At 46.8% G+C, this 25,847-nt stretch overlaps 1 protein-coding gene and 1 pseudogene across 4 annotated transcripts in view; both read right to left on the reverse strand.

The window, feature by feature from the left end:
• Window positions 1-25,847, reverse strand: part of LOC126259744 (protein amnionless) — a 139,796-nt gene that overhangs the window by 103,723 nt on the left and 10,226 nt on the right. For 3 of the 4 annotated variants that reach the window (XM_049956733.1, XM_049956730.1, XM_049956732.1), the window contains exon 2: window positions 13,435-13,755. In XM_049956733.1, coding sequence (XP_049812690.1) covers window positions 13,435-13,755 — 321 coding nt within the window. The remainder of the gene's footprint in view (window positions 1-13,434; window positions 13,756-25,847) is intronic. The other variant, XM_049956734.1, reaches the window with a different exon arrangement.
• Window positions 10,789-10,906, reverse strand: LOC126261441 (5S ribosomal RNA; annotated as a pseudogene).

Consider the following 25,847-nt stretch of genomic DNA (forward strand, 5'->3'; position numbering starts at 1 on the left):
GAGGATCCAGCAAGTTCCACAATGGACCAGAATTGAAGGGTTTGGTGCAAGAAGGAGGCAGCTCCACTTTTTCCAGTTTGTGGCAAATTAAAAAAAAAATTAAAAATTCAGTTTTCACCAAAACGAAAAAATTGTCAGCCTTGTTTTAGGCTATGGTGTATCTAATACTACTGACGAGAATACACACAGACGCATGCACTCAGGTACGTGCAATAGAGTTTTGAATTTTGGAGCTGCCTCCGTTTTGCTCCAAAGTGAATGAAACACTTTGTAGGACCATTTTCTTCATAATTAATCATATTTCAGTTTAAGAAACATTTATTAATAAAGAAAGTACAACATTATGGCATAATACATTAATTCTACAGTTCTTCTTCAGTCTTCTAGCTCCCCTTCAGTCACATCAGGATCGTTTGAAGCATCTGACGTCAACTGGTCGTAAAATAACATTTCGTTTCGCCCAACATACTTTCTGGCCAGCCATTTGACATCTTTAAACTTTTGCCTCCGTTTTCCTCCAAAGTGAATGAAAAACTCTTTGTAGGACCATTTTCTTCATAATTAATCATATTTCAGTTTAAAAACATTTATTAATAAAGAAAGTACAACATTATGGCATAATATATTAATTCTACAGTTCTTCTTCAGTCTTATAGCTCCCCTTCAGTCACCTCAGGATCGTTTGAAGCATCTGACGTCAACTGGTCGTAAAACCATATTTCGTTTTGCCCAACATACTCTTTGACATCTTTAAACTTTCGGCCTTTAAGCGGGAGGAGACAATCATAAGCTTGATGAAGGTGGTCCATTGTTATGAGATTCGCAGGTCCTTGGTTGCAAATTTGCGCATTATCGAAGACAGTCATCCCTACGGTCGCACTTCATCGAATAATCTCTTTACCGATGTATGGCTGTTCATAGAGGAACATTTTGTACTTAGTGATTAAATATTTTCCTCTTTTATTGTTCGATAATGATACGTAAGGGTCCTTTACAAACAATTTCTTCAACGTGTCAACAAAATGGAAAATAAATCTCTGGTCCACTTCAGTGACACGAAATTTGGGGCTGGTTCTTCTGATAATGCGAGCATAGTCCACTGGAAGAAAAACTCTTTCCATCTTCCTCAAACACTTTTCTGTATTACCGAACGCTCTGTCGCATGGCATAAAGCTGTGGCCCGGTTTTGGGAATCGATGAACGATCTTCGTAAAGCGGCCACTTTGCGCAAGGTAAAGCAGGTACTGTGTTAACGAATGATTTTTATTTTGTGAGCCACAGTTATCGGATAATAGGTAAAGTATTTTGATATAATCTCTTAGAACGTGGTTGATGTAATAATGTATAAAACTTATTGGCTCATTGGGCGCCTTTTTTCCGATGGTTTCATCATAGAGATCAAAATGATGTTTTCCAGTCTTACCAGACGAAATCGCAAAGTTACAGACCCACAACTGGCGTTTATAAAATGCGTCCCCAGAAGGAACTCTGGGGAGAGGCATATTTTGTTGGTAGTCGAAGCACAACATCTCGGTGTCATTATTACATTGTGCAAGTGCCATCTTGTCTTTAATATCTTGATAAAATGAATCCGCCCGACTTTGATGAAGTAGCTTGGCATCCTGGAGCTCCTTACGTCTCTCATCCGAGATAGGAGAGGCACTGAGTTCCTTTTGTATGTTGTCACACTTTTGTCACATGTCCGATCTTGGGTGCCCGAATCGGATGTTAAAGTGTGTCTTGCAGTACCGAAAGTAAAAATCATATTCCACTGGAGATTCAGGGTGCTTCTCCATGTAAAACGATGCATTGATTTGATAGTAAGGTCGGCAGGCAAGTATTGTCTATTGCCATTGTCTCGTCGACTGTAATGCGATTCTCGCCTAGGTTCAAATGGCTCTGAGCACTATGGGACTTAACAGCTGAGGTCATCAGTCCCCTATAACTTAGAACTACTTAAACCTAACTAACCTAAAGACAAGACACACATCCATGCCCGGGGCAGGATTCGAACCTGCGACCGCAGCGGTCGCGCGGTTCCAGACTGAAGCGCCTAGAACCGCTCGGTCACTTCGGCCGGCTTCTCGCCTAGGAAAACTGCCAATGTGACAATGGACCTTTCGCACAGTTTCATTTGGAATTTTGTTGGGTCTTGTATTATGCTTTCCCCTACCATCTGGTTTTGGTGTGATAGATCCGTCAAAAGAAAGTTACTTTGCGATGTTTTCCACTCGCTTTCTGGACACACCATGTAGTGACGCAAATGCTATTTTACAGACACTTGGATTACTCTCACCGACTCGAACAGTATAAACATTTGAAAACGCCCTGGGCTTTCCTATTCCACTTTTTGGCCTATACCTTTTAACAGGTAAAACTTTTATTGCAACCAGCCGAAGACACATCTTGGGTATGCTTAGTCGTTAGGCCATTAAAAGCATTGATGCCTTGCTTCAACGTCAAATTTAGTAAAACACTTGTATTTGCAATTGCAATCATTACCTGTAGTCCGGCGAGGCATGTTTTTTCCATTCGTGTTCTTGTACTTCTTTCCGTCAACCTTCCGCTGTTTTCTTATGTTCCATTCCCATTGTTCCTTGTGCGATCCATTTTTCGTCTTCAGTGGTCCAACAACTGCGTCTCTGCTTCTTGAATCTTCTTCTGAATCAGTAGAAGTCTCATCTCCACCAGGCTCGTAGTTTTCTGAAGAGTCACAATTAAACGCTCCTTCCTCTTCTGATTCACTCACACTGAGAGAAACCGTAAAATCAAATGCCGATGAAGTCACAAAACAGATCGCAAATCTGATAAAAAATATCCCTCACAAAGAACGCGCGATGTTTACACCGGTCTGCTGAACAATACGTAACAAAACCTCCTTCCTGCTATTGTTCGGGGGAAGAACGAGGCAGCTCCCGGAGCTGTCTCTGTTTTCATGAAAATTCGGAGTACAGGCAGCTTCATCTGTTGGATTTCTCTGAAACTAGTTGGTGGAGCTGCCTCTTTCTTGCACCAAACGAAGGGGCTTTTTTTGTATGTGATAGAATGTTCAACTCAATAGAGCCAAAAAGTGGAGCTGCCTCCTTCTTGCGCCAAACCAATCAATTGCGAAAATATGCCAAAACTTCAAAACAAACGTGACCAGAAGTCGTTATAATTGTGATCTTAACCTTACTGATAACAAATCTAATAGAAAAATTGAAAAATTAAGAATGGCAAAGCCAATATGGTGCAAAAAATCCGAAAGAAATATGATTATTTTAAAGAGAACTTGAAACACGGAAGGCAATTCTGCACGCCGTTTTCATCAAAATTAGAGTGTGATTTTGTGATTCAGAGACTGACAACAGGGCAAATCGGAGTGAGAACGTTTTACTGATGATGTGGAATCACAGTGGCTGGCAGTAGGGTGCTCTGTGTAATTTTTATTTCTTTCCTTTATTAACACAGTGACAGGGTCACTGATTTGTGAATGTTTTTAGTGTGCTTGCCAGTATACAGGGTGAACCTTAATAAAAGCGACAAACTGCAGGGACGAATTCCTGACTAGAAATTGAGGGAAAAAAAGTATTTGTCCGGAAATGGACGGTGTGCATGCAATGACAACAAATCGTCGCGGTGCAGAAACTATCGACAAAATCCTTCCCGTAGAAATCCGCTGCTGACAATCCTTGCACTCGTTGCAGGCGAGAGGATAGTAGCAGTTGTCATGGAGGATACAAATAATGGCAGTTTCGCTTACAACATGTTGGTGGGCCACTTGCTACGAGCTTGTGCTAGTATTCGTCTCGCTGGCCGGGGTGGCCGAGCGGTTCTAGGCACTTCAGTCTGGAACCGCGCGACCTCTACGGTCGCAGGTTCGAATCCTGCCTTGGGCATGGATGTGTGTGATGTCCTTAGGTTAATTAGGTTTAAGTAGTTCTAAGTTCTAGGGGACTGATGACCTCAGAAGTTAAGTCCCATAGTACTCAGAGCCATTTGAACCATTTTTTAGGATTCGTCTCAATATCCCGTAGAACGCAGACCTCTAAATCTGCTGTTCGAACAGTTCGCCACCTCCCTGGGCGTACATTTGTCTGAAAAGACCCGAACACAAACGCCCAAAAAGGGCTTGAAATGGTGTGTGACGTGGTTGGTGTTTGTGGGGGTTACTCGTTTTGGTGTTGCTGTGCTGCCTCTCGACCTTTTTCTGTTTGACCATACACAAACACCATCTAGGCTTGTTCCCTACACGAAAACTGGACTATTCTACTGCTTACAATACGCTGCGCCAATCACACAGCCCTCAACACACGAGGTACACAAGGCACGTGGTCAGACCAACTGTCATTTATCAGCGCCATCTACCATAGCAACGATGCATTTCCGCACACTTGCCCATAGGACATTTTTCCCTCCGTTTCCAGCCAGGAGTCCGTCGCTGCAGTTTGTCGATTTTATTAATGTTCTCTCCGTATAGTGTGTTGTATTTTAGACGGGCGAACAGGGAACGCTACGACCGAACGGGACTGGATGGGAGCAAAGAGCGACGACCCAGGTGGTGGATTCTTAGAACTGAGGCCGGCTCGACCACCCCAGTGCAGAAAGCTTTCATCCACATATACTGCTGCACAGCCTAAGGTCCAGCTTGAGAACAGTGTGGCGCCGACTGCAGGACCCGGCGACGCCTTTCCTTGTTTGCGGACCACCTTGAAGATAACCATCTCTCACTTGTGGAAAGCGTGGACTACAGGAAACTAAGTCTTGGCTCATAGCGGCTCTTTCTTAATTTCTCAAGCTTCATTTGCGAGGCTAACAGCGTAGGCGGAAAAGGCGCAACTGGTGTAATTGTGTGTGAAGTCAAGAGCGCAGCACTGGAGTCAATGTTTTTTGCAGTAGAGGAGATTTTCACGTTGTGATAGGCGTCTGAAGGAGAGGCGCTATTTTGTGGGGTTTCTCTAGTTGGAGGGAAACCTCGCGATTGGCCCCTCAGTGCTTCTTAATTCTGCTATTGCCAACTGACACGCTTTCGCGGTAAGAAATCAGCAGGTTGTAACTGACTGCCACAACAAAGACACTTCGGGTTTGGTCACGGAGGTGTACGCATCGACTTGACGTTAGGACGTGAAGGTATCCGCATCGACTTGTGCTTTGATCGCGGAGGTGTCCACATCGAATCCGGGTACAGTAGCAATAGAGGACAGATCGACTTGCCATTGCATCGCGGTTGAGCCCGCAACATCTACGAGTCGCTACAAGGTGCTGTCGACAACGCCTTCTCGAAAGGGCCAACACATCTGCAGTGTACAGCTCGGAGCACCACTGTCTATTTACGATGAGCATAAAGCGTAGCTACGGCAGAGTAGCTCAATTCGATTTTGCATTTCTGAAAGCCAGGACAATCACCTGTCTCAGGTTCATCGCACTAGTATGAATGTGTGAACTTCTGGCGATAGTCAACAACTTTCAGGTAGGAATTTTCTGGATTATATAGATTACAATTATCGTTGTACTTTAATAGAGTGTAAATTCCCAAGTGGGCAGGCAGTAAATACACAGATGCGGGAGGAACACGGCTATCCATTTAATCTTCCACATGAATTTCGCTAAACAAAATTGTCACATTTTTCGTTGTTGAATTTGATATTGTTTTTATAGACGTGCTTTTGAATAAATTTGAGTACTTAACTAATCAATGTTTCTATTTGCTGCTTTCACTTACATTAAGTTACACGCAGTCAACCAGTTTTCAGCAGATGCTTTCAGTCACATTATACCATACGCAGATAATTGTAATTCTGGTCAGATAGCGTCAATCAGACTAAGCTTTTATGCATATTCCCTGCTTTAGGATCTGTACCTAGGGCCGTAATTTCGCGTTATCCACATAATTTGGCTCACAATTAAAATTTAAAAGGTAGATCTTAAAGACGTGGCCTGCCCATAATTAGTTTTGAGAGACAGGAAATTTAACCACGAGGGGGTTTCACATAGCATATACACTCATGCTCATAAATTAAGGATAATTGCCGAATGTGGTGCCACACAACGTGGCACTACACAAAACTGGCGCTAATAGCGTAGGCACATAGGGAACACAACGACACAAATCTGTAAGTCCACGGTATTGGTGATAAGTTGAGAAAACCGTCCCGAAACACATGTGCTACAAAACGCCACTGTTTCCTGCGCATGTACCCCGACGTCAATATGGGATATGATCACCATACACACGTACACAGTCCGCACAACGGGTTGGCATACTCTGGATCAGGTGGTCGAGCAACTGCTGGGGTATAGCCTCCCATTTTTGTACCAGTGCCTGTCGGAGCTCCCGAAGTGTCTTAGAGGTTTGAAGACGTGCAGCGATATGTCGACCGAGAGCATCCCAGAAGTGCTCGATGGGATTTAGGTCTGGAGAACAGGCTGGCCACTCCATTCGCTTGATATCTTCTGTTTCAAGGTACTCCTCCACGATGGCAGCTCGGTGGGGCCGTGCGTTATCATCCATCAGGAGGAAGGTGGGACCCACTGCACCCCTGAAAAGGCGAACATACTGGTGCAAAATGACGTCCAGATACACCTGACCTGTTACAGTTCCTCTGTCAAAGACGTGCAGGGGTGTACGTGCACCAATCATAACCCCACCCCACATCATCAAATCACGACCTCCATATACACTCCTGGAAATTGAAATAAGAACACCGTGAATTCATTGTCCCAGGAAGGGGAAACTTTATTGACACATTCCTGGGGTCAGATACATCACATGATCACACTGACAGAACCACAGGCACATAGACACAGGCAACAGAGCATGCACAATGTCGGCACTAGTATAGTGTATATCCACCTTTCGCAGCAATGCAGGCTGCTATTCTCCCATGGAGACGATCGTAGAGATGCTGGATGTAGTCCTGTGGAACGGCTTGCCATGCCATTTCCACCTGGCGCCTCAGTTGGACCAGCGTTCGTGCTGGACGTGCAGACCGCGTGAGACGACGCTTCATCCAGTCCCAAACATGCTCAATGGGGGACAGATCCGGAGATCTTGCTGGCCAGGGTAGTTGACTTACACCTTCTAGAGCACGTTGGGTGGCACGGGATACATGTGGACGTGCATTGTCCTGTTGGAACAGCAAGTTCCCTTGCCGGTCTAGGAATGGTAGAACGATGGGTTCGATGACGGTTTGGATGTACCGTGCACTATTCAGTGTCCCCTCGACGATCACCAGTGGTGTACGGCCAGTGTAGGAGATCGCTCCCCACACCATGATGCCGGGTGTTGGCCCTGTGTGCCTCGGTCGTATGCAGTCCTGAAAAAAATGGCTCTGAGCACTATGGGACTCAACTGCTGTGGTCATAAGTCCCCTAGAACTTAGAACTACTTAAACCTAACTAACCTAAGGACAGCACACAACACCCAGCCATCACGAGGCAGAGAAAATCCCTGACCCCGCCGGGAATCGAACCCGGGAACCCGGGCGTGGGAAGCGAGAACGCTACCGCACGACCACGAGATGCGGGCTGCAGTCCTGATTGTGGCGCTCACCTGCACGGCGCCAAACACGCATACGACCATCATTGGCACCAAGGCAGAAGCGACTCTCATCGCTGAAGACGACACGTCTCCATTCGTCCCTCCATTCACGCCTGTCGCGACACCACTGGAGGCGGGCTGCACGATGTTGGGGCGTGAGCGAAAGACGGCCTAACGGTGTGCGGGACCGTAGCCCAGCTTCATGGAGACGGTTGCGAATGGTCCTCGCCGATACCCCAGGAGCAACAGTGTCCCTAATTTGCTGGGAAGTGGCGGTGCGGTCCCCTACGGCACTGCGTAGGATCCTACGGTCTTGACGTGCATCCGTGCGTCGCTGCGGTCCGGTCCCAGGTCGACGGGCACGTGCACCTTCCGCCGACCACTGGCGACAACATCGATGTACTGTGGAGACCTCACGCCCCACGTGTTGAGCAATTCGGCGGTACGTCCACCCGGCCTCCCGCATGCCCACTATACGCCCTCGCTCAAAGTCCGTCAACTGCACATACGGTTCACGTCCACGCTGTCGCGGCATGCTACCAGTGTTAAAGACTGCGATGGAGCTCCGTATGCCACGGCAAACTGGCTGACACTGACGGCGGCGGTGCACAAATGCTGCGCAGCTAGCGCCATTCGACGGCCAACACCGCGGTTCCTGGTGTGTCCGCTGTGCCGTGCGTGTGATCATTGCTTGTACAGCCCTCTCGCAGTGTCCGGAGCAAGTATGGTGGGTCTGACACACCGGTGTCAATGTGTTCTTTTTTCCATTCCAGGAGTGTAGGTCCCTTTCAAGGACATTAAGGGGTTGGCATCTGGTTCCTGGTTCATACCAGATGAAAACCCGGCGAGAATCACTGTTCACACTTATACCTGGACTCGTCCGTGAAGATAACCTGGGACCACTGTTCCAATGACCATGTACTGTGTTCTTGGCATCAGGCTCTGCAGGCTCTCCTGTGACCAGGGGTCAGTGGAATGCACATTGCAGATCTTCGGGCGAATAAACCATGTCTGTTCAGTCGTCTGTAGACTGTGTGTCTGGAAACAACTGTTCCAGTAGCTGCGGTAAGATCCCGAGCAAGGCTACCTGCAGTACTCCGTGGCCGTCTGCAAGCACTGATGGTGAGGTATCGGACTTCTTGTGGCGTTGTATACTGTGGACGTCCCATACTGTAGCGCCTGGACACGTTTCCTGTCTGCTGGAATCGTTGCCATAATCTTGAGATCACACTTCGTGGTACACTGAGGGCCGTGCTACGACCTGCTGTGTCTGACCAGCCTCCAGTCGCCATAGTATTCTACCCCTCATAACGCCATCAACATGTGTTGTTTGAGCCATTTTCAACACACAGTCACCAAGGTCTGAAAACGTCTGCACACTTACTCGCTGCACCGTATTCTGACATGCACCAACGCACCTCTGTGTATGTGGACTGCTGCCAGCGCCACCGTGAGACGACCGCAGGTCAAATGCAGCGCACGGTCATACCCCGAGGTGATTTAAACCCGCAAACTGCCCACCAGAGCGTTGTTTCACCAGTTATCAGCATTATCCTTAATTTATGAGCATGAAAGTATCTCGTAATTTTTGACCCTGCTGTTTACGAGCGACAAGGGTAAGCCAATAAGTATCTGTAATCGATTTTTATAATTTATTACACCCAGATTACACAGTTTTTATTGATATTATTCAATAGTCACCCTGCTTTTCAATGCATTTGGCTCATCGTTGCACAAGCTTTCCGAAGCCCTCTGTAAAAAAGTTTTCGGATGCGCAACAAGCCACGTATGCATCGCATTCTTCACATGTCGATTGAAGCTTAATCGACGGCCCTTGAAGCATCTTTAAGTGTACCGAAGAGATGGTAAACTCACGGGACGATATCTTGACTGAGTACAAGATGCTCCAACACCTCGCAACTCAACGTCTGAAGAGTTTGAACGGAGTGGGCGGCGGAATGCGGACGCGCATTGTCATGTAACAAAAGGACGCCTTCCGCCAACGGATTTCTGCGTTTATTGCGAATTGAAGGTTTCAACTTGTTTAAAAGTATTTCACTATAACGTTCAATGTTGACTAATGACAGCCGGCCGGAGTGGCCGAGCGGTTCTAGGGGCTTCAGTCTAGAACCGCGCGACTGCTACGGTCGCAGATTCGAATCCTGCCTCGAGCATGGATGTGTGTGATGTCCTTAGGTTAGTTAGATTTAAGTAGTTCTAAGTTCTAGGGGACTGATGACCTCATATTTTAAGTCCCATAGTGCTCAGCCGGCCGCGGTGGTCTCGCGGTTCTAGGCGCGCAGTCCGGAACCGTGCGACTGCTGCGGTCGCAGGTTCGAATCCTGCCTCGGGCATGATTGTGTGTGATGTCCTTAGGTTAGTTCGGTTTAAGTAGTTCTAAGTTCTAGGGGACTGATGACCACAGCAGTTGAGTCCCATAGTGCTCAGAGCCATTTGAACCATTTGAACCCATAGTGCTCAGAGGCATTTGAACCATTTGACTAATGACCCCTTTTCCAGTTAACGTTCCAGAAGTGGCCCTTTTGAGGTCAAAGAAATGCGAACATCACTTGGTTAGCATGATATTCCAGTAAGTGCTGACAGATTTTCATCGTTACGCTTGTGCTCTTCACCGAGTTGTTTTGGAACCCATATCGCACAGACTTTGTGAAAGTCTGATATGCGTGATTTCATATTCACAACCACGACTAATCTGCACATTCTTTGCCACATCATCAGCAGTGTCTCGTCCGTTATTTATAATTAAGTTACGGACTTACACGGTGTTGGCGTCAGTTGTGGCTGTAGTTTTCCTCTTCCTTCACTCTCGTTGGACCACTTTGGAACCCTTCAATCCGCTGGTAAACAATTTGCTGTGACATTACATTATACCCGTATTCTGCTGAAAGTCTTCTATGAATTACCGCTCCTGGTACACCTTCAAACCACTAAAAACGAATTCTTCTATGGTATAAACAGAGAGTAGTACGGCCATCCTTATATCGCAAAAGCACAAAGCGAATGGATGTGATAACGTTGCAACCTGCCACAGACGGAGATAAACTAACTCCGCCTGAACAGGCCATGAAGGCCCAACGGTACCGACCGGCCACCGTGTCATCCTCAGCCCTCACTGGATGCGGATATGGAGGGGCACGTGACCAGCATGCCGCTCTCCCGGCCGTATGACAGTTTACGAGACCGGAGCCGCTACTTTCTCGATCAAGTAACTTCTCAGTTTGCCTCACAAGGGCTGAGTGCAATCCGCTTGCCAACAGCGCTTGGCAGACTGGCTGGTCACCCATCCAAGTGCTAGCCCAACCCGACAGCGCTTAACTTCGGTGGTCTGACGGAAACCGGTGTTACCACAGCGGCAAGGCCGTTGGCACAGGCAAATACAACGATGCCATCTAGAGGCTGTTGAGCACACAAAACCGTAGAGCCAACCAGAGCAAGACAATTAGCGTAAAACTGCAGATACTTATCGATTTACCTACGTAGATACAAAAGTGGGAAACGAGAATGAAATTGATCAGACAAAATCTAAAAACAATGCGATTTTTTTCTGTTGGCTCAGTCTCCTAGTCGTTCATACTTTTCTTTTGATAATCTAGTGTTAACTGCCGTCAAATTTTGAACTGCTAAATTTAAACCACCTCTATGGCTTATTGGCTTTGATGGGCTCGAGGATTAAAAATTTTCTGTTACCTTGGAAGTGTGCAGTCTTCCCAAGATCGGAAACTCATCTGCGCAGCGTAAGGTAAATCAGCAGAGCTATAACTTAGACCAAGAGCCTTGGTTGTCCTCCTTTTGAAGTGCCGAAAAATACATCAAATTTTTTCTGAGGTCGATGTGCTAATTTATTTCCCGTTTTCGCACAATACGAAAGAAGATTTTACTCTTCAACTACTACTCTTCACTATAAGGGAATGGCCACACTTGAAAGTTTACGGTTTACTTCCCACCTAACTTGCCAGCAAGACGATATAATATCTACTGTCGGAAAGTCGACCGACACACGAGGCAAAAGAGTATTCATCCTAGAAGACCTTGTGCTAATACGTCTAACACTGACTCTAGCTATGATAATGTCCTCGGTTCTGCGAGAAAGAGAGTCCACATGTTTCTCCAGGCATCACATATCCAGCTAAAGTCACTCATGGTTGGTTATATCCCATATAGCTACCAATTAGCAGAGATGTTGATGGCTACGTTTTACCTGCTGCTCCAAATAACGGCGCTAATTTTGTATGAGATTAAGATTGGACGACTTATTTGGCATGTCGAGGTCCTAGAAGTTATCTGAGTGTTCATCATACCATGGACGTGTGCATCCAACCCATGAACATTGCTATTGTCATTTTGGAAGACAGGAGCGTCCACAAATTACTCATGAAGATGTACATACAAGAAAGGCGAACACTTAGGTCACCGAGAATTTTGAAATAACCATCCTCGGTTACGTCTACAGTAACCTTGAATGAGTGGGCCGAAGTCATGGAACGAAAAATACCCTTAAAATATTGTAAGTAGGCTGTTTAGGTTTTTATGTTGGTAACGCCACGTAGCGCTCTGTACGAAAATCACTGAGTATGCTGTGTGCAGTCTGTGGGTGGTTTGCATTGTTGTAATATTTGCTATTGTAGTGTTGGGCAGTTGGCTGTTAATAGCGCGTAGCGTTGCGCAGTTGGAGGTGAGCCGCCAGCAGTGGTGGATGTGGGGAGATAGATGGCAGAATTTTGAGAGCGGACGATCTGGACGTGTGTCCATCAGAAAGAGTAAATTTGTAATATTGTATATCTGGAACTGATATATATATATGATGACTTTTGAATATTATTAAGGTAAATACATTGTTTGTTCTCTATCAAAATCTTTCATTTGCTAACTATGCCTATCAGTAGTTAGTGCCTTCAGTAGTTAGAATCTTTAATTTAGCTGGCAGTATTGGCGCTCGCTGTATTGCAGTAGTTCGAGTAACGAAGATTTTTGAGAGGTAAGTGATTCATGAAAGGTATAGGTTATTGTTAGTCAGGGCCATTCTTTTGTAGGGACTATTGAAAGTCAGATTGCGTTGCGCTAAAAATATTGTGTGTCAGTTTAGTGATGATCAGAGTAAGTAAAGAGAGAAATGTCTGACTACGTTCAGTGCTGCTCAGCTGTTTGAAAATCAAATAACGTAAGAGGTTTATCAGCACAGTAATTCATTAATTTTTGTAAGGGGATGTTTCAATATCACAGAGCCATGTACGGCTTGAGTTACCCCCCCCCCCCCCCCCACACACACACACACAAACACACACACACACACACTGCAGGTTAAACGCGTTATTGGTGGGCCATCACATCAGACGACTGCTCGCATCACTTAAAAAGTGTCAGAATTACAACTCGTCAGACCGCACTACGCGCCTGTCATCTACTGTCTGGTTTTTACGTTATTTGCCCCATTTAAGACGTGCAACGTTCTGTCCCGCTGTGGGCAGTGGTCTTTTAGAAAGTACCTGACCTCAAATGTCCATTGCTTGAAGTTCTATTAGCAGTATTCGCGTGGGAAATGCTCGAAATGGACCTGCATTCGCCGACAGGATCAATTCCTGTCGGGTTCGAAAGTGAATGGCAAGACAGTAAACGCGAACAACACCAAAGCCTTTTGATTGCAGTTCTACCTATCACAGACAACTCTAATCATTTCAATACCGGTCGATGGTGTGTTCATTTACGAAGTTACGTTGATACCCGACCATTTCTCCTGTGTGCCTCAGCGATTTTTTTTTTTTTCAAGCAATGCAAATTTCGCCTTTTTACATGACATACGGTGTCTGATAACCCGGCTTTCACCGTTAAGTACTGGTCTAAGCGAAGTGGCTTGTCGCCTATTGTGAACACACCTGCGCACGATGACAGCGACGTACCTTTTGCTACGGCGGTTGCAGTCGGGCGCTCACCCTGGCCGGGGCAGTCCGGCGCGGCGTGCGCGTCGCCGGCGAGCAGGAGCGCGCCGTCGGCGGGCAGCAGCAGCTCTCCGGAGCGCGGCAGCAGCAGCTCGGCCACGGCGGTGTCGCCCTCCGGCAGGCGCACGGCCGCCGACAGCCAGCCGGGCAGCACGGCGCGGTCCCGCGAGCAGGGCACGCGCCCGCCCTCCCAGTTGGCCGCGTTCGCCCAGTCCGTGTTGCGCAGCCACGTCTTCGTCGCCGACACCGGCGCCGCCACCACCATCACTACCACCAGCAAGCCTGTGGACAGACAATTTAAAACATGGGCGGGATACGCTATTAATTAGGAGTAAAAGGTTACGACATCTGTACTTCACTTTGCTACAGTACATGACATCTGCGTAATACGCTAGTACAGGACAGTAGTCAAGAACGCACAACACACTCGGAACTAAAAATGCTTCACAGCATTCGTGTCGGATGCGCCTTCGTCACTGGCAACAAACATTTTAATAACCGCAGCGCGTCAGCAATCGTCGGTTAATACACTCCTGGAAATTGAAATAAGAACACCGTGAATTCATTGTCCCAGGAAGGGGAAACTTTATTGACACATTCCTGGGGTCAGATACATCACATGATCACACTGACAGAACCACAGGCACATAGACACAGGCAACAGAGCATGCACAATGTCGGCACTAGTACAGTGTATATCCACCTTTCGCAGCAATGCAGGCTGCTATTCTCCCATGGAGACGATCGTAGAGATGCTGGATGTAGTCCTGTGGAACGGCTTGCCATGCTATTTCCACCTGGCGCCTCAGTTGGACCAGCATTCGTACTGGACGTGCAGACCGCGTGAGACGACGCTTCATCCAGTCCCAAACATGCTCAATGGGGGACAGATCCGGAGATCTTGCTGGCCAGGGTAGTTGACTTACACCTTCTAGAGCACGTTGGGTGGCACGGGATACATGCGGACGTGCATTGTCCTGTTGGAACAGCAAGTTCCCTTGCCGGTCTAGGAATGGTAGAACGATGGGTTCGATGACGGTTTGGATGTACCGTGCACTATTCAGTGTCCCCTCGACGATCACCAGTGGTGTACGGCCAGTGTAGGAGATCGCTCCCCACACCATGATGCCGGGTGTTGGCCCTGTGTGCCTCGGTCGTATGCAGTCCTGATTGTGGCGCTCACCTGCACGGCGCCAAACACGCATACGACCATCATTGGCACCAAGGCAGAAGCGACTCTCATCGCTGAAGACGACACGTCTCCATTCGTCCCTCCATTCACGCCTGTCGCGACACCACTGGAGGCGGGCTGCACGATGTTGGGGCGTGAGTGGAAGACGGCCTAACGGTGTGCGGGACCGTAGCCCAGCTTCATGGAGATGGTTGCGAATGGTCCTCGCCGATACCCCAGGAGCAACAGTGTCCCTAATTTGCTGGGAAGTGGCGGTGCGGTCCCCTACGGCACTGCGTAGGATCCTACGGTCTTGGCGTGTATCCGTGCGTCGCTGCGGTCCGGTCCCAGGTCGACGGGCACGTGCACCTTCCGCCGACCACTGGCGACAACATCGATGTACTGTGGAGACCTCACGCCCCACGTGTTGAGCAATTCGGCGATACGTCCACCCGGCCTCCCGCATGCCCACTATACGCCCTCGCTCAAAGTCCGTCAACTGCACATACGGTTCACGTCCACGCTGTCGCAGCATGCTACCAGTGTTAAAGACTGCGATGGAGCTCCGTATGCCACGGCAAACTGGCTGACACTGACGGCGGCGGTGCACAAATGCTGCGCAGCTAGCGCCATTCGACGGCCAACACCGCGGTTCCTGGTGTGTCCGCTGTGCCGTGCGTGTGATCATTGCTTGTACAGCCCTCTCGCAGTGTCCGGAGCAAGTATGGTGGGTCTGACACACCGGTGTCAATGTGTTCTTTTTTCCATTTCCAGGAGTGTATATTAAAAAACTAAAAACCCGCCTCGATTGCGAAAAAAGCACCTAGTGTTAAGTGTTAACCCAGGTTTCGGCGTAGATAACTACACCTTCTTCAGAACAACAATAAAACCCACAAGTGCCTAAGAAGACCTATGTCAATGATTAAAAGAACACCATAGCTATACATTTATAAACGAAAAAGGAAGGAAAACACAAACAGCACATATGTACCAAGTCAAAACCACTACTTAATGGTGTACGCTCCACCTCACACCGGCCTATGTTCGATGGGCCATGACCCGCCATAAACTGCAGCTACAAACGGTTGCTCACTTACAGGCTATTGCACCATTTTCTGTCCCAATGCCGAAGTTATAATCGTTTGAGTTTTAATGTACGTTTGCCATCTGAGTTTTCAGATATTTTAGCAGATACAGCACGAGCTGTAGATCGCGTTTCACTCTTTATTCGTCGTAGTAATACGGCGAAGAAAATTCCACTTTCAACCGTTTGAGTAACCTCCTCAAAAGGGAAGTGATCATTTTTAGCTATCCGTTTGCTCCATTCGATTAGACTCTGAGTATTATCGACTTCAAATTCATTCGTTAATTGACCATTTTAAGTTATAACATGGGCGCTTATGACCTCAGCTGTTTTGCTCCCTGAAGCAACAACAAACACAGCGTTCTCCTTTAAACCGTGGCACTGGTTGCGGAGTGAAAAGACTGTGCACTCGACGACCCATCATTTTAACCTTTACTGAAGAAACGAATACATTCCAGTGCCGACTTACACCCTTACCGACCGGAGATATTAGTGACTCATGGTTGGCCCCGCAACATCTGTGCTGGAACACACAGTTAATATCGATGCACTGAGATACACTTTACTGTCCTTCTCGCTTTTCTCAGCTTTAACATAACTTAGTTTGAAATATCAATTTTCTTTTCATCGTGTCTGAACGCAGTACCACCAGAATTATTAGTCTGACTGGATTCGTATGTGGTTGTTGTCTTATTGCATTCACTGGATCATGTTCTGTATTCCTTGCCACGCTTCGGTGGTGATGGTTTCATTATCTCAATATATGGTTCTATGTGTCTTAGAAGTAACAGTCAGTGGTGGTGGTGGTTAGTGTTTAACGTCCCGTCGACAACGAGGTCATTAGAGACGGAGCGCAGGCTCGGGTTAGGGAAGGATTGGGAAGGAAATCGGCCGTGCCCTTTCAAAGGAACCATCCCGGAATTTGCCTGAAACGATTTAGGGAAATCACGGAAAACCTAAATCAGGATGGCCGGAGACGGGATTGAACCGTCGTCCTCCCGAATGCGAGTCCAGTGTGCTAACCACTGCGCCACCTCGCTCGGTAACAGTCAGTGTCACTTGTTAGTGAGATGTAGAACGCTTTCAGTTTTTGAACTGTCTGTGTGAAATTGTAATTTGACTGTTTTTCAATGATAATTTTTTTTAAATATTTAAATACTGTCCAAATAATAGAATGTATTTCGTGGAAGATACTATTTATTTCTGTACATTTTGTTAAAATTTGGAAGAGAGCTGCACTAGGGAGGGCAAAGACAATATTTGTTGTTCAGCAAAGGAACGTGATGTGACCAGAAGTAGAACAACAAATGCTAACTGATATTCCCAGGAAGCGAGCACAAAACAAACATTTTATTAATGTCACTGTAAATACTGTTAATCACAACGCAAAAATTACTTTGGATGCAAAGTCCACACAACTTAATATTGATTCACTCAAGAAATTAATCTTCTTACTATGCGTTTTCAGGAGAAATACAGAGTTCATTTGAAACGTCAAATCTGAATAATAGTTAATGAACCACTATTCAACTACGTTCAGTAGATAGTTAATCACTGAGGTTATGTCCAACTGAGGAGTTACTCCCTGAGATGCTAAGTCGAATTTGTAATTGACTGTCCATCAGAGGGAGAGTCCAACTAGCCAGTGGTCACAGGTGACAGCGACGGCATTACACATTTAGATATCTTGGCTGCTCATTGGAGTGGAGTCTCCTGGACTGCGCTGCACACATAATTAGTTAACTGCGTGACAGGCGGCTCCTGAGAAAAAGGGTACTTGTTCTGTCTTCCCATGGGCGTACACTGCCAAAGAAGAAATAATCCGTACTGCATTGCATGCAGACGCCTTGGTTGGTAATACTGGCACCGCGCGTTTTGCGCAGAACCTTCCACAGGCCTTCCGGTAAACACGTTGTTGTTTACTGCTGGTGGAATGTGGCTGGTATTGTTATTTACTAGTGGTCTACATTGACCGGGACTATTATTATGGCTGTTTACGCCTGCTGGTGCGGCAAGCCATCAGTACTAGGTGTGCTGCAGTGTAGCTGACACCCTGCGACACCGCGGTCAGCAGCCTACAAAGTCTGTGAGCAACCGGGGTATGTAATGGCAGCGTTCAGCAGAAGAGACGTGGCTTGCCGTCAATCAAGTGTCAGCACGGCGAGAGGATGGTTGAACCCGTTTAAAGCCGTGCAGTATTAGGCACAAAACTTCACCAGAGAGAAGAAATACCTGTCTGCCACTAAAATTACTAAACCTACTTCGGAAATATACACTGAAGAGCCATATAAACTGGTACACCTACCCATTATCGTGAAGGGCTCCCGCGAGCAAGCAGAAGTGCCGCAGCACGACGTGGCATGGACTCGACTAATGTCTGAAGTAGTGCTGGAAGGAACTGACACCACGAATCTTGCAGGGCTGTCCATAATTCGTAAGAGTACGGGGGTGGATATCTCTTCTGAACAGCACATTGCAAGCCATCCCAGATATGCTCAAAAATGTTAATGTCTGGGGAATTCGGTGGCCAGCGTAAAAGTTTACTCAGAAGAGTGTTCTTCAAGCCACTCTGTAGTAATTCTGAACGTGTGGCTTGTCGGATTGCACTGCTGGAATTGCCCAAGACCATCGGAATGCACAATGGACAATAATGGATGCAGGTGATCAGACAGGTTGCTTACGTGCGTGTTATCTGTCAGAGTCGTAACAAGACGTATCAGGGGTCCCACATTACTCCAACTGTTCACGCCCTATACCATTGCAGAGCCTCCACCAGCCTGAACAGTCCCCTGCTCACATGTGGGGTCCATTGATTCGTGAGGTTGTATCCATACCCGTACTCGTCCATCCGCTCGATACAACCTGAAATGAGACTCGTCCGACCAGGCAACACGTTTCCAGTCATCAACAGTCCAATGTCGGTGTTGACAGGCCCAGGCGAGGCGTAAAGCTTTGTAGCTTTGTGTCGAGCAGTCATATAGGGAACGTGAGAGGGCCTTCGGCTCCAAAAACCCCTATCGACGATGTTTCGTTGAACAGTTCGCACGTTGACACTTGTTGATGGCCCAGCACTGAATTCTGCAACAATTTGCGGAAGGGTTGCACTTCTGTCACGTTGAACGATTCTCTTCAGTCGTCGTTGGTCCCGTTCTTGCAGTATCTTTTTACGGCCGCAGCGATGTCGGAGATTTAATGTTTTACTTGACCCTTGATATTCACGGTACAGGCCCGCATCTCGTGGTCGTGCGGTAGCGTTCTCGCTTCCCACGCCCGGGTTCCCGGGTTCGATTCCCGGCGGGGTCAGGGATTTTCTCTGCCTCGTGATGGCTGGGTGTTGTGTGATGTCCTTAGGTTAGTTAGGTTTAAGTAGTTCTAAGTTCTAGGGGACTGATGACCATAGATGTTAAGTCCCATAGTGCTCAGAGCCATTCACGGTACACTCGGGAAATGGTCGTATGGAAAAATCCCCACTTCATCGCTACCTCGGAGATGCTGTGTCCCATCGTGGTGCGCCGACTCTAACACCAAGCTCAAACTCACTTAAATCTTGATACCCTGCCATTGTAGCAGCAGTAACCGATCTAACAATTGCGCCAGACACTTTTCGTCTTATATAGGCGTTGCCGTCCGCAGAGGCCTGTTCCGCCTGTTTACATATCTCTGTGTTTGAATACGGATATCTATACCAGTTTCTTTGGCCTTCAGTGTATACGACCAGCTGTACAGATTAAGTGCAAGAGCCATTCTAAAGTGCAGCTCTCAACATTTCTTGAACAATGTGAATTTTTAAAATAAAATGTTGTGAGTAATAAAAGAATAAATCAGGATTTTTATGACTGTGTTAACCGTCATGATAAAATTTGATGTGTGGTGAAATATTAGAACTATGACTGAAATAACTAACTGTTACGTTACAATGAAATGATTTTGAATAGCTTAATTTAAGCTCGTTAATACTATTTGACAATGCAATCCATTTTAGAGATACCATGTTTTCGCTTCTTGAAATAGATTAGATAGCATTTTGGATTTAAAACTTACCACAGTCATTTCACAATATTGTACTGGCTGCATAAAATATTCATTATTATGTTATTTGCAGAACTTGCAATGTTACTTTCGTGCATGCTTAGTAATAATGTAATGTGCATGAGTATAAGTGCGATTGTTTGTCTGTGGCTGTGTATTTGTTAAGTAAAATTTGTGTTCAAAAGTCACATTATAAATCATAGACCACACCTCCATTAACCTTGTTAATATCTTTTTACTCCATTCTACTTTTTTAATTTCAATAATGTACACATAGAAGTTCAGACGTCACACTAAGTGTGCTCGAAATTTTTTTGTAGTAACACGACGTTGTGTACACGATTCACCTCAGGGCAATAGTCTTTACTAATAGTAGTGTTTAAATAGCAAAACGCGACGGCCGCGTTACAAGTTCCGGAAATTCGAGCCGAGCCTGTTACCCTCGCACGGCTACAGCGTGGAGCAGCTGTGACGGAACTTTCCGAAGCAGCAAAGGAGTTGCAGGGTGCGCCATTAACACTGACCGAACGGAGCTACCTGGGGTAGTAGGTTGCGAGAGGAAATTCAGAGGCGGCCTATTACATTTATACAGCACTGAAATTTTAGTAGCAAGAATATATGCATGTTTTATGATTGCTGTCCAAATCGAGGTAAATGGCGAAAACGCAGTGTTCTGGTGGTTTATCATATCCTATTATAGGATGAGTCAAAGAAGACTTTACCATTTTGGGTTGGGTTGGTTCGTTTGGAGGAAGAGACCAAACAGCGAGGTCACCGGTCTCATCGGATTAGGGAAAGACGGGAAAAGGAAGTCGGCCGTGCCCTTTCAAAGGAACCATTCCGGCATTTTCCTGGAGCGATTTAAGGAAATCACGGAAAACCTAACTCAGGATGGCCGGACGCGGGATCGAACCGTTGTACTCCTGAATGCGAATCCAGTTTGCTAACCACTGCGCCACCTCGCTCGGCACCATTTTGGAATGGTACAGAAATTTATTCAGATAACTTCATTTTGTAGGAGACAACCTCAAGTTTGATTCACATAATGCATCAGCACCCCATTCCATCACTAGGAACGCCAACGCAGCGCACGGTAAAAATGGCCACTTTCACTGGTGCGGATCGTGGTCGCTGTGTGTTTTGGGTTCAGCAATGAATCGACATTTCATATCGGTGCATGGTGAACACACACAGCTGCAGAAACTGAAGCGGCTAAAATGCACATGCAGTCTCGAAACACGTTTATGACGGCCCCAAATTCGATGTGTTTTCCGCCCTTGGCAAATTGAAAGTGTACGACCCTTTCCTCTTCATGGAGTAAACTGTCGCTGGGATTGTGTATCTACCCATATGTTTGAAAATGACCGAGATGGGACCGTTTACTACGAGCAGGATGGTGTACCACCTGATTTCTCCGCTGAAGTATAACAGACACAGTCCCTTTGACTGTTCAAAAGTGTCACTAAACCCGCTCAAAGATGTAAACAACCATGCATGAACAGCGCCTATTAGATGGAGGGGGTCCGACAGCCGATCAGTTCCAGTCATTCCACCACGAAGGAGATACACGGCTCTTGTTGGCTGTAGTTCAATCATGCCTAGGCGGTCAATACCACTGTTCGATCGCGTCCGCATTGTTACCTTGTGCCAGGAAGGGCTCTCAACAAGGAAAGTGTCCAGGCGTCTCGGAGTGAACCAATGCGATATTGTTCGGACATGGAGGAGGTACAGAGAGACAGGAACTGTCGATGACATGCCTCGCTCAGGCCGCCCAAGGGCTATTACTGCAGTGGATGACCGCTACCTGCGGATTATGGTTTGGAGAAACCCTGACAGCAACGCCACCATGTTGAGCAGTGCTTTTCGTGCAGCCACAGGACGTTGTGACGCCTCAAACTGTGCGCAATAGGCTGCAAGATGCGCAACTTCACTCCCGACGTCCACGGCGAGGTCCATCTTCACAACCACGATACCATGCAGCGTAGTGCAGATGGGCCCAACAACATGCCTAATGGACCACTCAGGATTGGCATCACGTTCTCTTCACCGATGAGTGTCGTATATGCCTTCAACCAGACAATCGTCGGAGACGTGTTTGGAGGCAACCCGGTCAGGCTGAACGCCGTAGACGCACTGTCCAACGAGTGCAGCAAGGTGGAGGTTCCCTGCTGTTTTGGGGTGGCATTATGTGGGGCCGACGTACGCCGCTGGTGGTCATGGAAGGCGCCGTAACGGCTGTGCGATACGTGAATGCCATCCTCCGAGCGATAGTCCAACCATACCGGCAGCATATTGGCGAGGCATTCGTCGTCATGGACGACAATTCGCGACCCCGTCGTGCACATCTTGTGAATGACTTCCTTCAAGATAACGTGTGGATAGAATGCCACGACGAATACAGGCATGCATCAATGCAAGAGGACGTGCTACTAGGTATTAGAGGTACTGGTGTTTACAGCAATCTGGACCACCACTTGTGAAGGTCTCGCTGTATGGTGGTACAACACGCAATGTGTGGTTTTCATGAGCAATAAAAAGGACGGAAATGATGTTTATGTTGATCTCTGTTCCAATTTCTGAACAGTTTCCGGAACTCCCGGAAGCGAGGTGATGATGCAAACCTTTTTTTGGTGTGTGTATACGCGCTTTTGGAACGGTTGAAGAATATATTCGACGTAGTTCTACTTTATTAAACCACATTTTAAGTATTACAAATTCGCACAAGAATTTTACTTACATGTTCTGTTCCACTATGATCTGACGGTTGTTCGTTTGAATTAAGGTTGGTGATGATCTAACTCAGTCAGAGTTGGTTTTACTTTCCTGTCTTACGTTCGTACAACTAGTTTTGAAATCAGCGACGATGCACCTTCATTTTGTGTTTGTCTAAAAGTTTTCAACATATTTAACTAAATGTTCCGTGGATGTTTTACGCTTAACCATATGCCGATGTGCCCATTCACTCCCATCGAATGCCGTAGTGTTAAGTTTCCGGTGTCCATCACTGCGCAAAACGTATACCATGCGTCCCTTACTGATTTTACTGTTTGGAGCAGTCCAATGGAATGCGTCGCTAAATTTGTTCTATCCAGAGAACCGAATATATGAGTGTAAAATACATTGCATTTTACTTTTTAATGCAAGCCATATTAATTCGTTTTTGATATAGAGACAGTAGGCACAAGTCACTGCCCCCAACGGCGGACAACTGTCAGTTCTTTTTAACACTAACTCGAACGGTGATAAATATCTGGAAACCACTACCGTACCTTTCTCCTTAGTTACAAGAAGACTATGAACACCCTAGTCAGTTACTAGCAGAAAAAAGGGGGGGGGGCGAGAAAGTAGGGTCCGCAGCTCGTGGTCGTGCGGTAGCGTTCTCGCTTCCCACGCCCGGGTTCCCGGGTTCGATTCCCGGCGGGGTCAGGGATTTTCTCTGCCTCGTGATGACTGGGTGTTGTGTGATGTCCTTAGGTTAGTTAGGTTTAAGTAGTTCTAAGTTCTAGGGGACTGATGACCATAGATGTTAAGTCCCATAGTGCTCAGAGCCATTTGAACCATTTTTTGAGAAAGTAGGAGTCGGTAGGAAGAAGTAGTAGTACACTAAAGTGCCAAAGAAACTGGTACAGGCATGCGGATTGAAATGCTGAGAAGATACGTAAACAAGCAGAATACGACGCTGCGGTCTGCAACGCCTATATAAGACGAAAGGTGCCTGGCGCAGTTATTAGATCGGTTACTGCTGCTGCAGTGGCAGGTTATCAAGATTTAAGTGAGTTTGAACGTGATGTTACAGTCGGCGTCGGCGCACAAGAGATGGGACACAGCATCCAAGAAGTAGCGGTGAAGTGGGGATTTTCCCATACGACCATTTCACGAGTGTACCGTGAGTAATTTGCAGTCGAGCAGCCGACCCGAGCGGACCGCTGCTCTCTGCACCTGGCGTAGCTGCCCGCTGATAGCTCTCCGGAGTGGTCTGTAACAAGCTGCAACAGGCGTAGCTGCCGGTGACGCTCTTCTGAGTGCCGCGAATCAGCGCAAGCCGCTTAACGCTTCCGAACGCTAAGCGGCAAGAGCTTCGGCTCAGCTCTCCACAACCTCGGTTGCAAACCCCCCAGCGGGACTCTCCCGTTCTTTGGTAGGGTTTTGTCAGTGTCAGGGGCCCTTTCACGTCGGATAACCCCGCGCACTGTACCCGCGCTCTCTTGCGCCGCGCATTGCACTTCGCGCAGACAGGTACACAATATACTGCACTCTCGCCGAAAAAACGAAAGTTGTCGTATCGAAAAGAGCAAAATTGTCGTACACCCCTCCCTTTAACCTATCCAAATAAAACGTCCCTATGCAGGAAAGATGTCCGATGCTTCCTGCATATCCCCCCCCAGAAACCGGCAGCAAAGCTGCAGCACAACAAACATAAACATAGCCAAAGCCTTGCAGACAAACAAAAATTATGCGAATCGAAATGTAGTGTGAGGAGGGCTATGCGAGAGGCGTTCAATGAATTCGAAAGTAAAGTTCTATGTACAGACTTGGCACAAAATCCTAAGAAATTTTGGTCTTATGTCAAAGCAGTAGGTGGATCAAAACAAAATGTCCAGACACTCTGTGACCAAAATGGTACTGAAACAGATGATGACAGACTAAAGGCCGAAATACTAAATATCTTTTCCCAAAGCTGTTTCACAGAGGAAGACTGCACTGTAGTTCCTTCTCTAGATTGTCGCACAGATGACAGAATGGTAGATATCGAAATAGACGAGGGAGGGATAGAGAAACAATTAAAATCGCTCAAAAGAGGAAAGGCCGCTGGGCCTGATGGGATACCAGTTCGATTTTACACAGAGTACGCGAAGGACCTTGCCCCCCCTTCTTGCAGCGGTGTACCGTAGGTCTCTAGAAAAGCGTAGCGTTCCAAAGGATTGGAAAAGGGCACAGGTCATCCCCGTTTTCAAGAAGGGACGTCGAACAGATGTGCAGAACTATTGACCTATATCTCTAACGTCGATCAGTTGTAGAATTTTGGAACACGTATTATGTTCAAGTATAATGACTTTTCTGGAGACTAGAAATCTACTCTGTAGGAATCAGCATGGGTTTCGAAAAAAACGATGGTGTGAAACCCAGCTCGCGCTATTCGTCCACGAGACTCAGAGAGCCATAGACACGGGTTCCCAGGTAGATGCCGTGTTTCTTGACTTCCGCAAGTCGTTGGATACAGTTCCCCACAGTCGTTTAATGAACAAAGTAAGAGCATATCGACTATCAGACCAATTGTGTGATTGGATTGAAGAGTTCCTAGATAACAGAACGCAGCATGTCATTCTCAATGGAGAGAAGTCTTCCGAAGTAAGAGTGATTTCAGGTGTGCCGCAGGGGAGTGTCGTAGGACCGTTGCTATTCACAACATACATAAATGACCTTGTGGATGACATCGGAAGTTCACTGAGGCTTTTTGCGGATGATGCTGTGGTACATCGAGAGGTTGTAACAATGGAAAATTGTACTGAAATGCAGGAGGATCTGCAGCGAATTGACACATGTTGCAGGGAATGGCAATTGAATCTCAATGTAGACAAGTGTAATGTGCTGCGAATACATAGAAAGAAAGATCCCTTATCATTTAGCAGTTAATTCCATAAATTATCTGGGAGTACGCATTAGGAGTGATTATAACTGGAATGATCATATAAAGTTGATCGTCGGTAAAGCAGATGCCAGACTGATTCATTGGAAGAATCCTAAGGAAATGCAATCCGAAAACAAAGGAAGTAGGTTACAGCACGCTTGTTCACCCACGCTTGAATACTGCTCAGCAGTGTGGAATCCGTACCAGATAGGGCTGATAGAAGAGATAGAGAAGATCCAACGGAGAGCAGCGCGCTTCGTTACAGGATCATTTAGTAATCGTGAAAGCGTTACGGAGATGATAGATAAACTCCAGTGGAAGACTCTTCAGGAGAGACGCTCAGTAGCTCGGTACGGGCTTTTGTTGAAGTTTTGAGAACATACCTTCACCGAGGAGTCAAGCAGTATACTGCTCCCTCCTACGTATATCTCGCGAAGAGATCATGAGGATAAAATCAGAGA

The sequence above is a fragment of the Schistocerca nitens genome, chromosome 5 (assembly GCF_023898315.1).
Source record: "Schistocerca nitens isolate TAMUIC-IGC-003100 chromosome 5, iqSchNite1.1, whole genome shotgun sequence".
Classification (NCBI taxonomy): Eukaryota; Metazoa; Arthropoda; class Insecta; order Orthoptera; family Acrididae; genus Schistocerca; species Schistocerca nitens.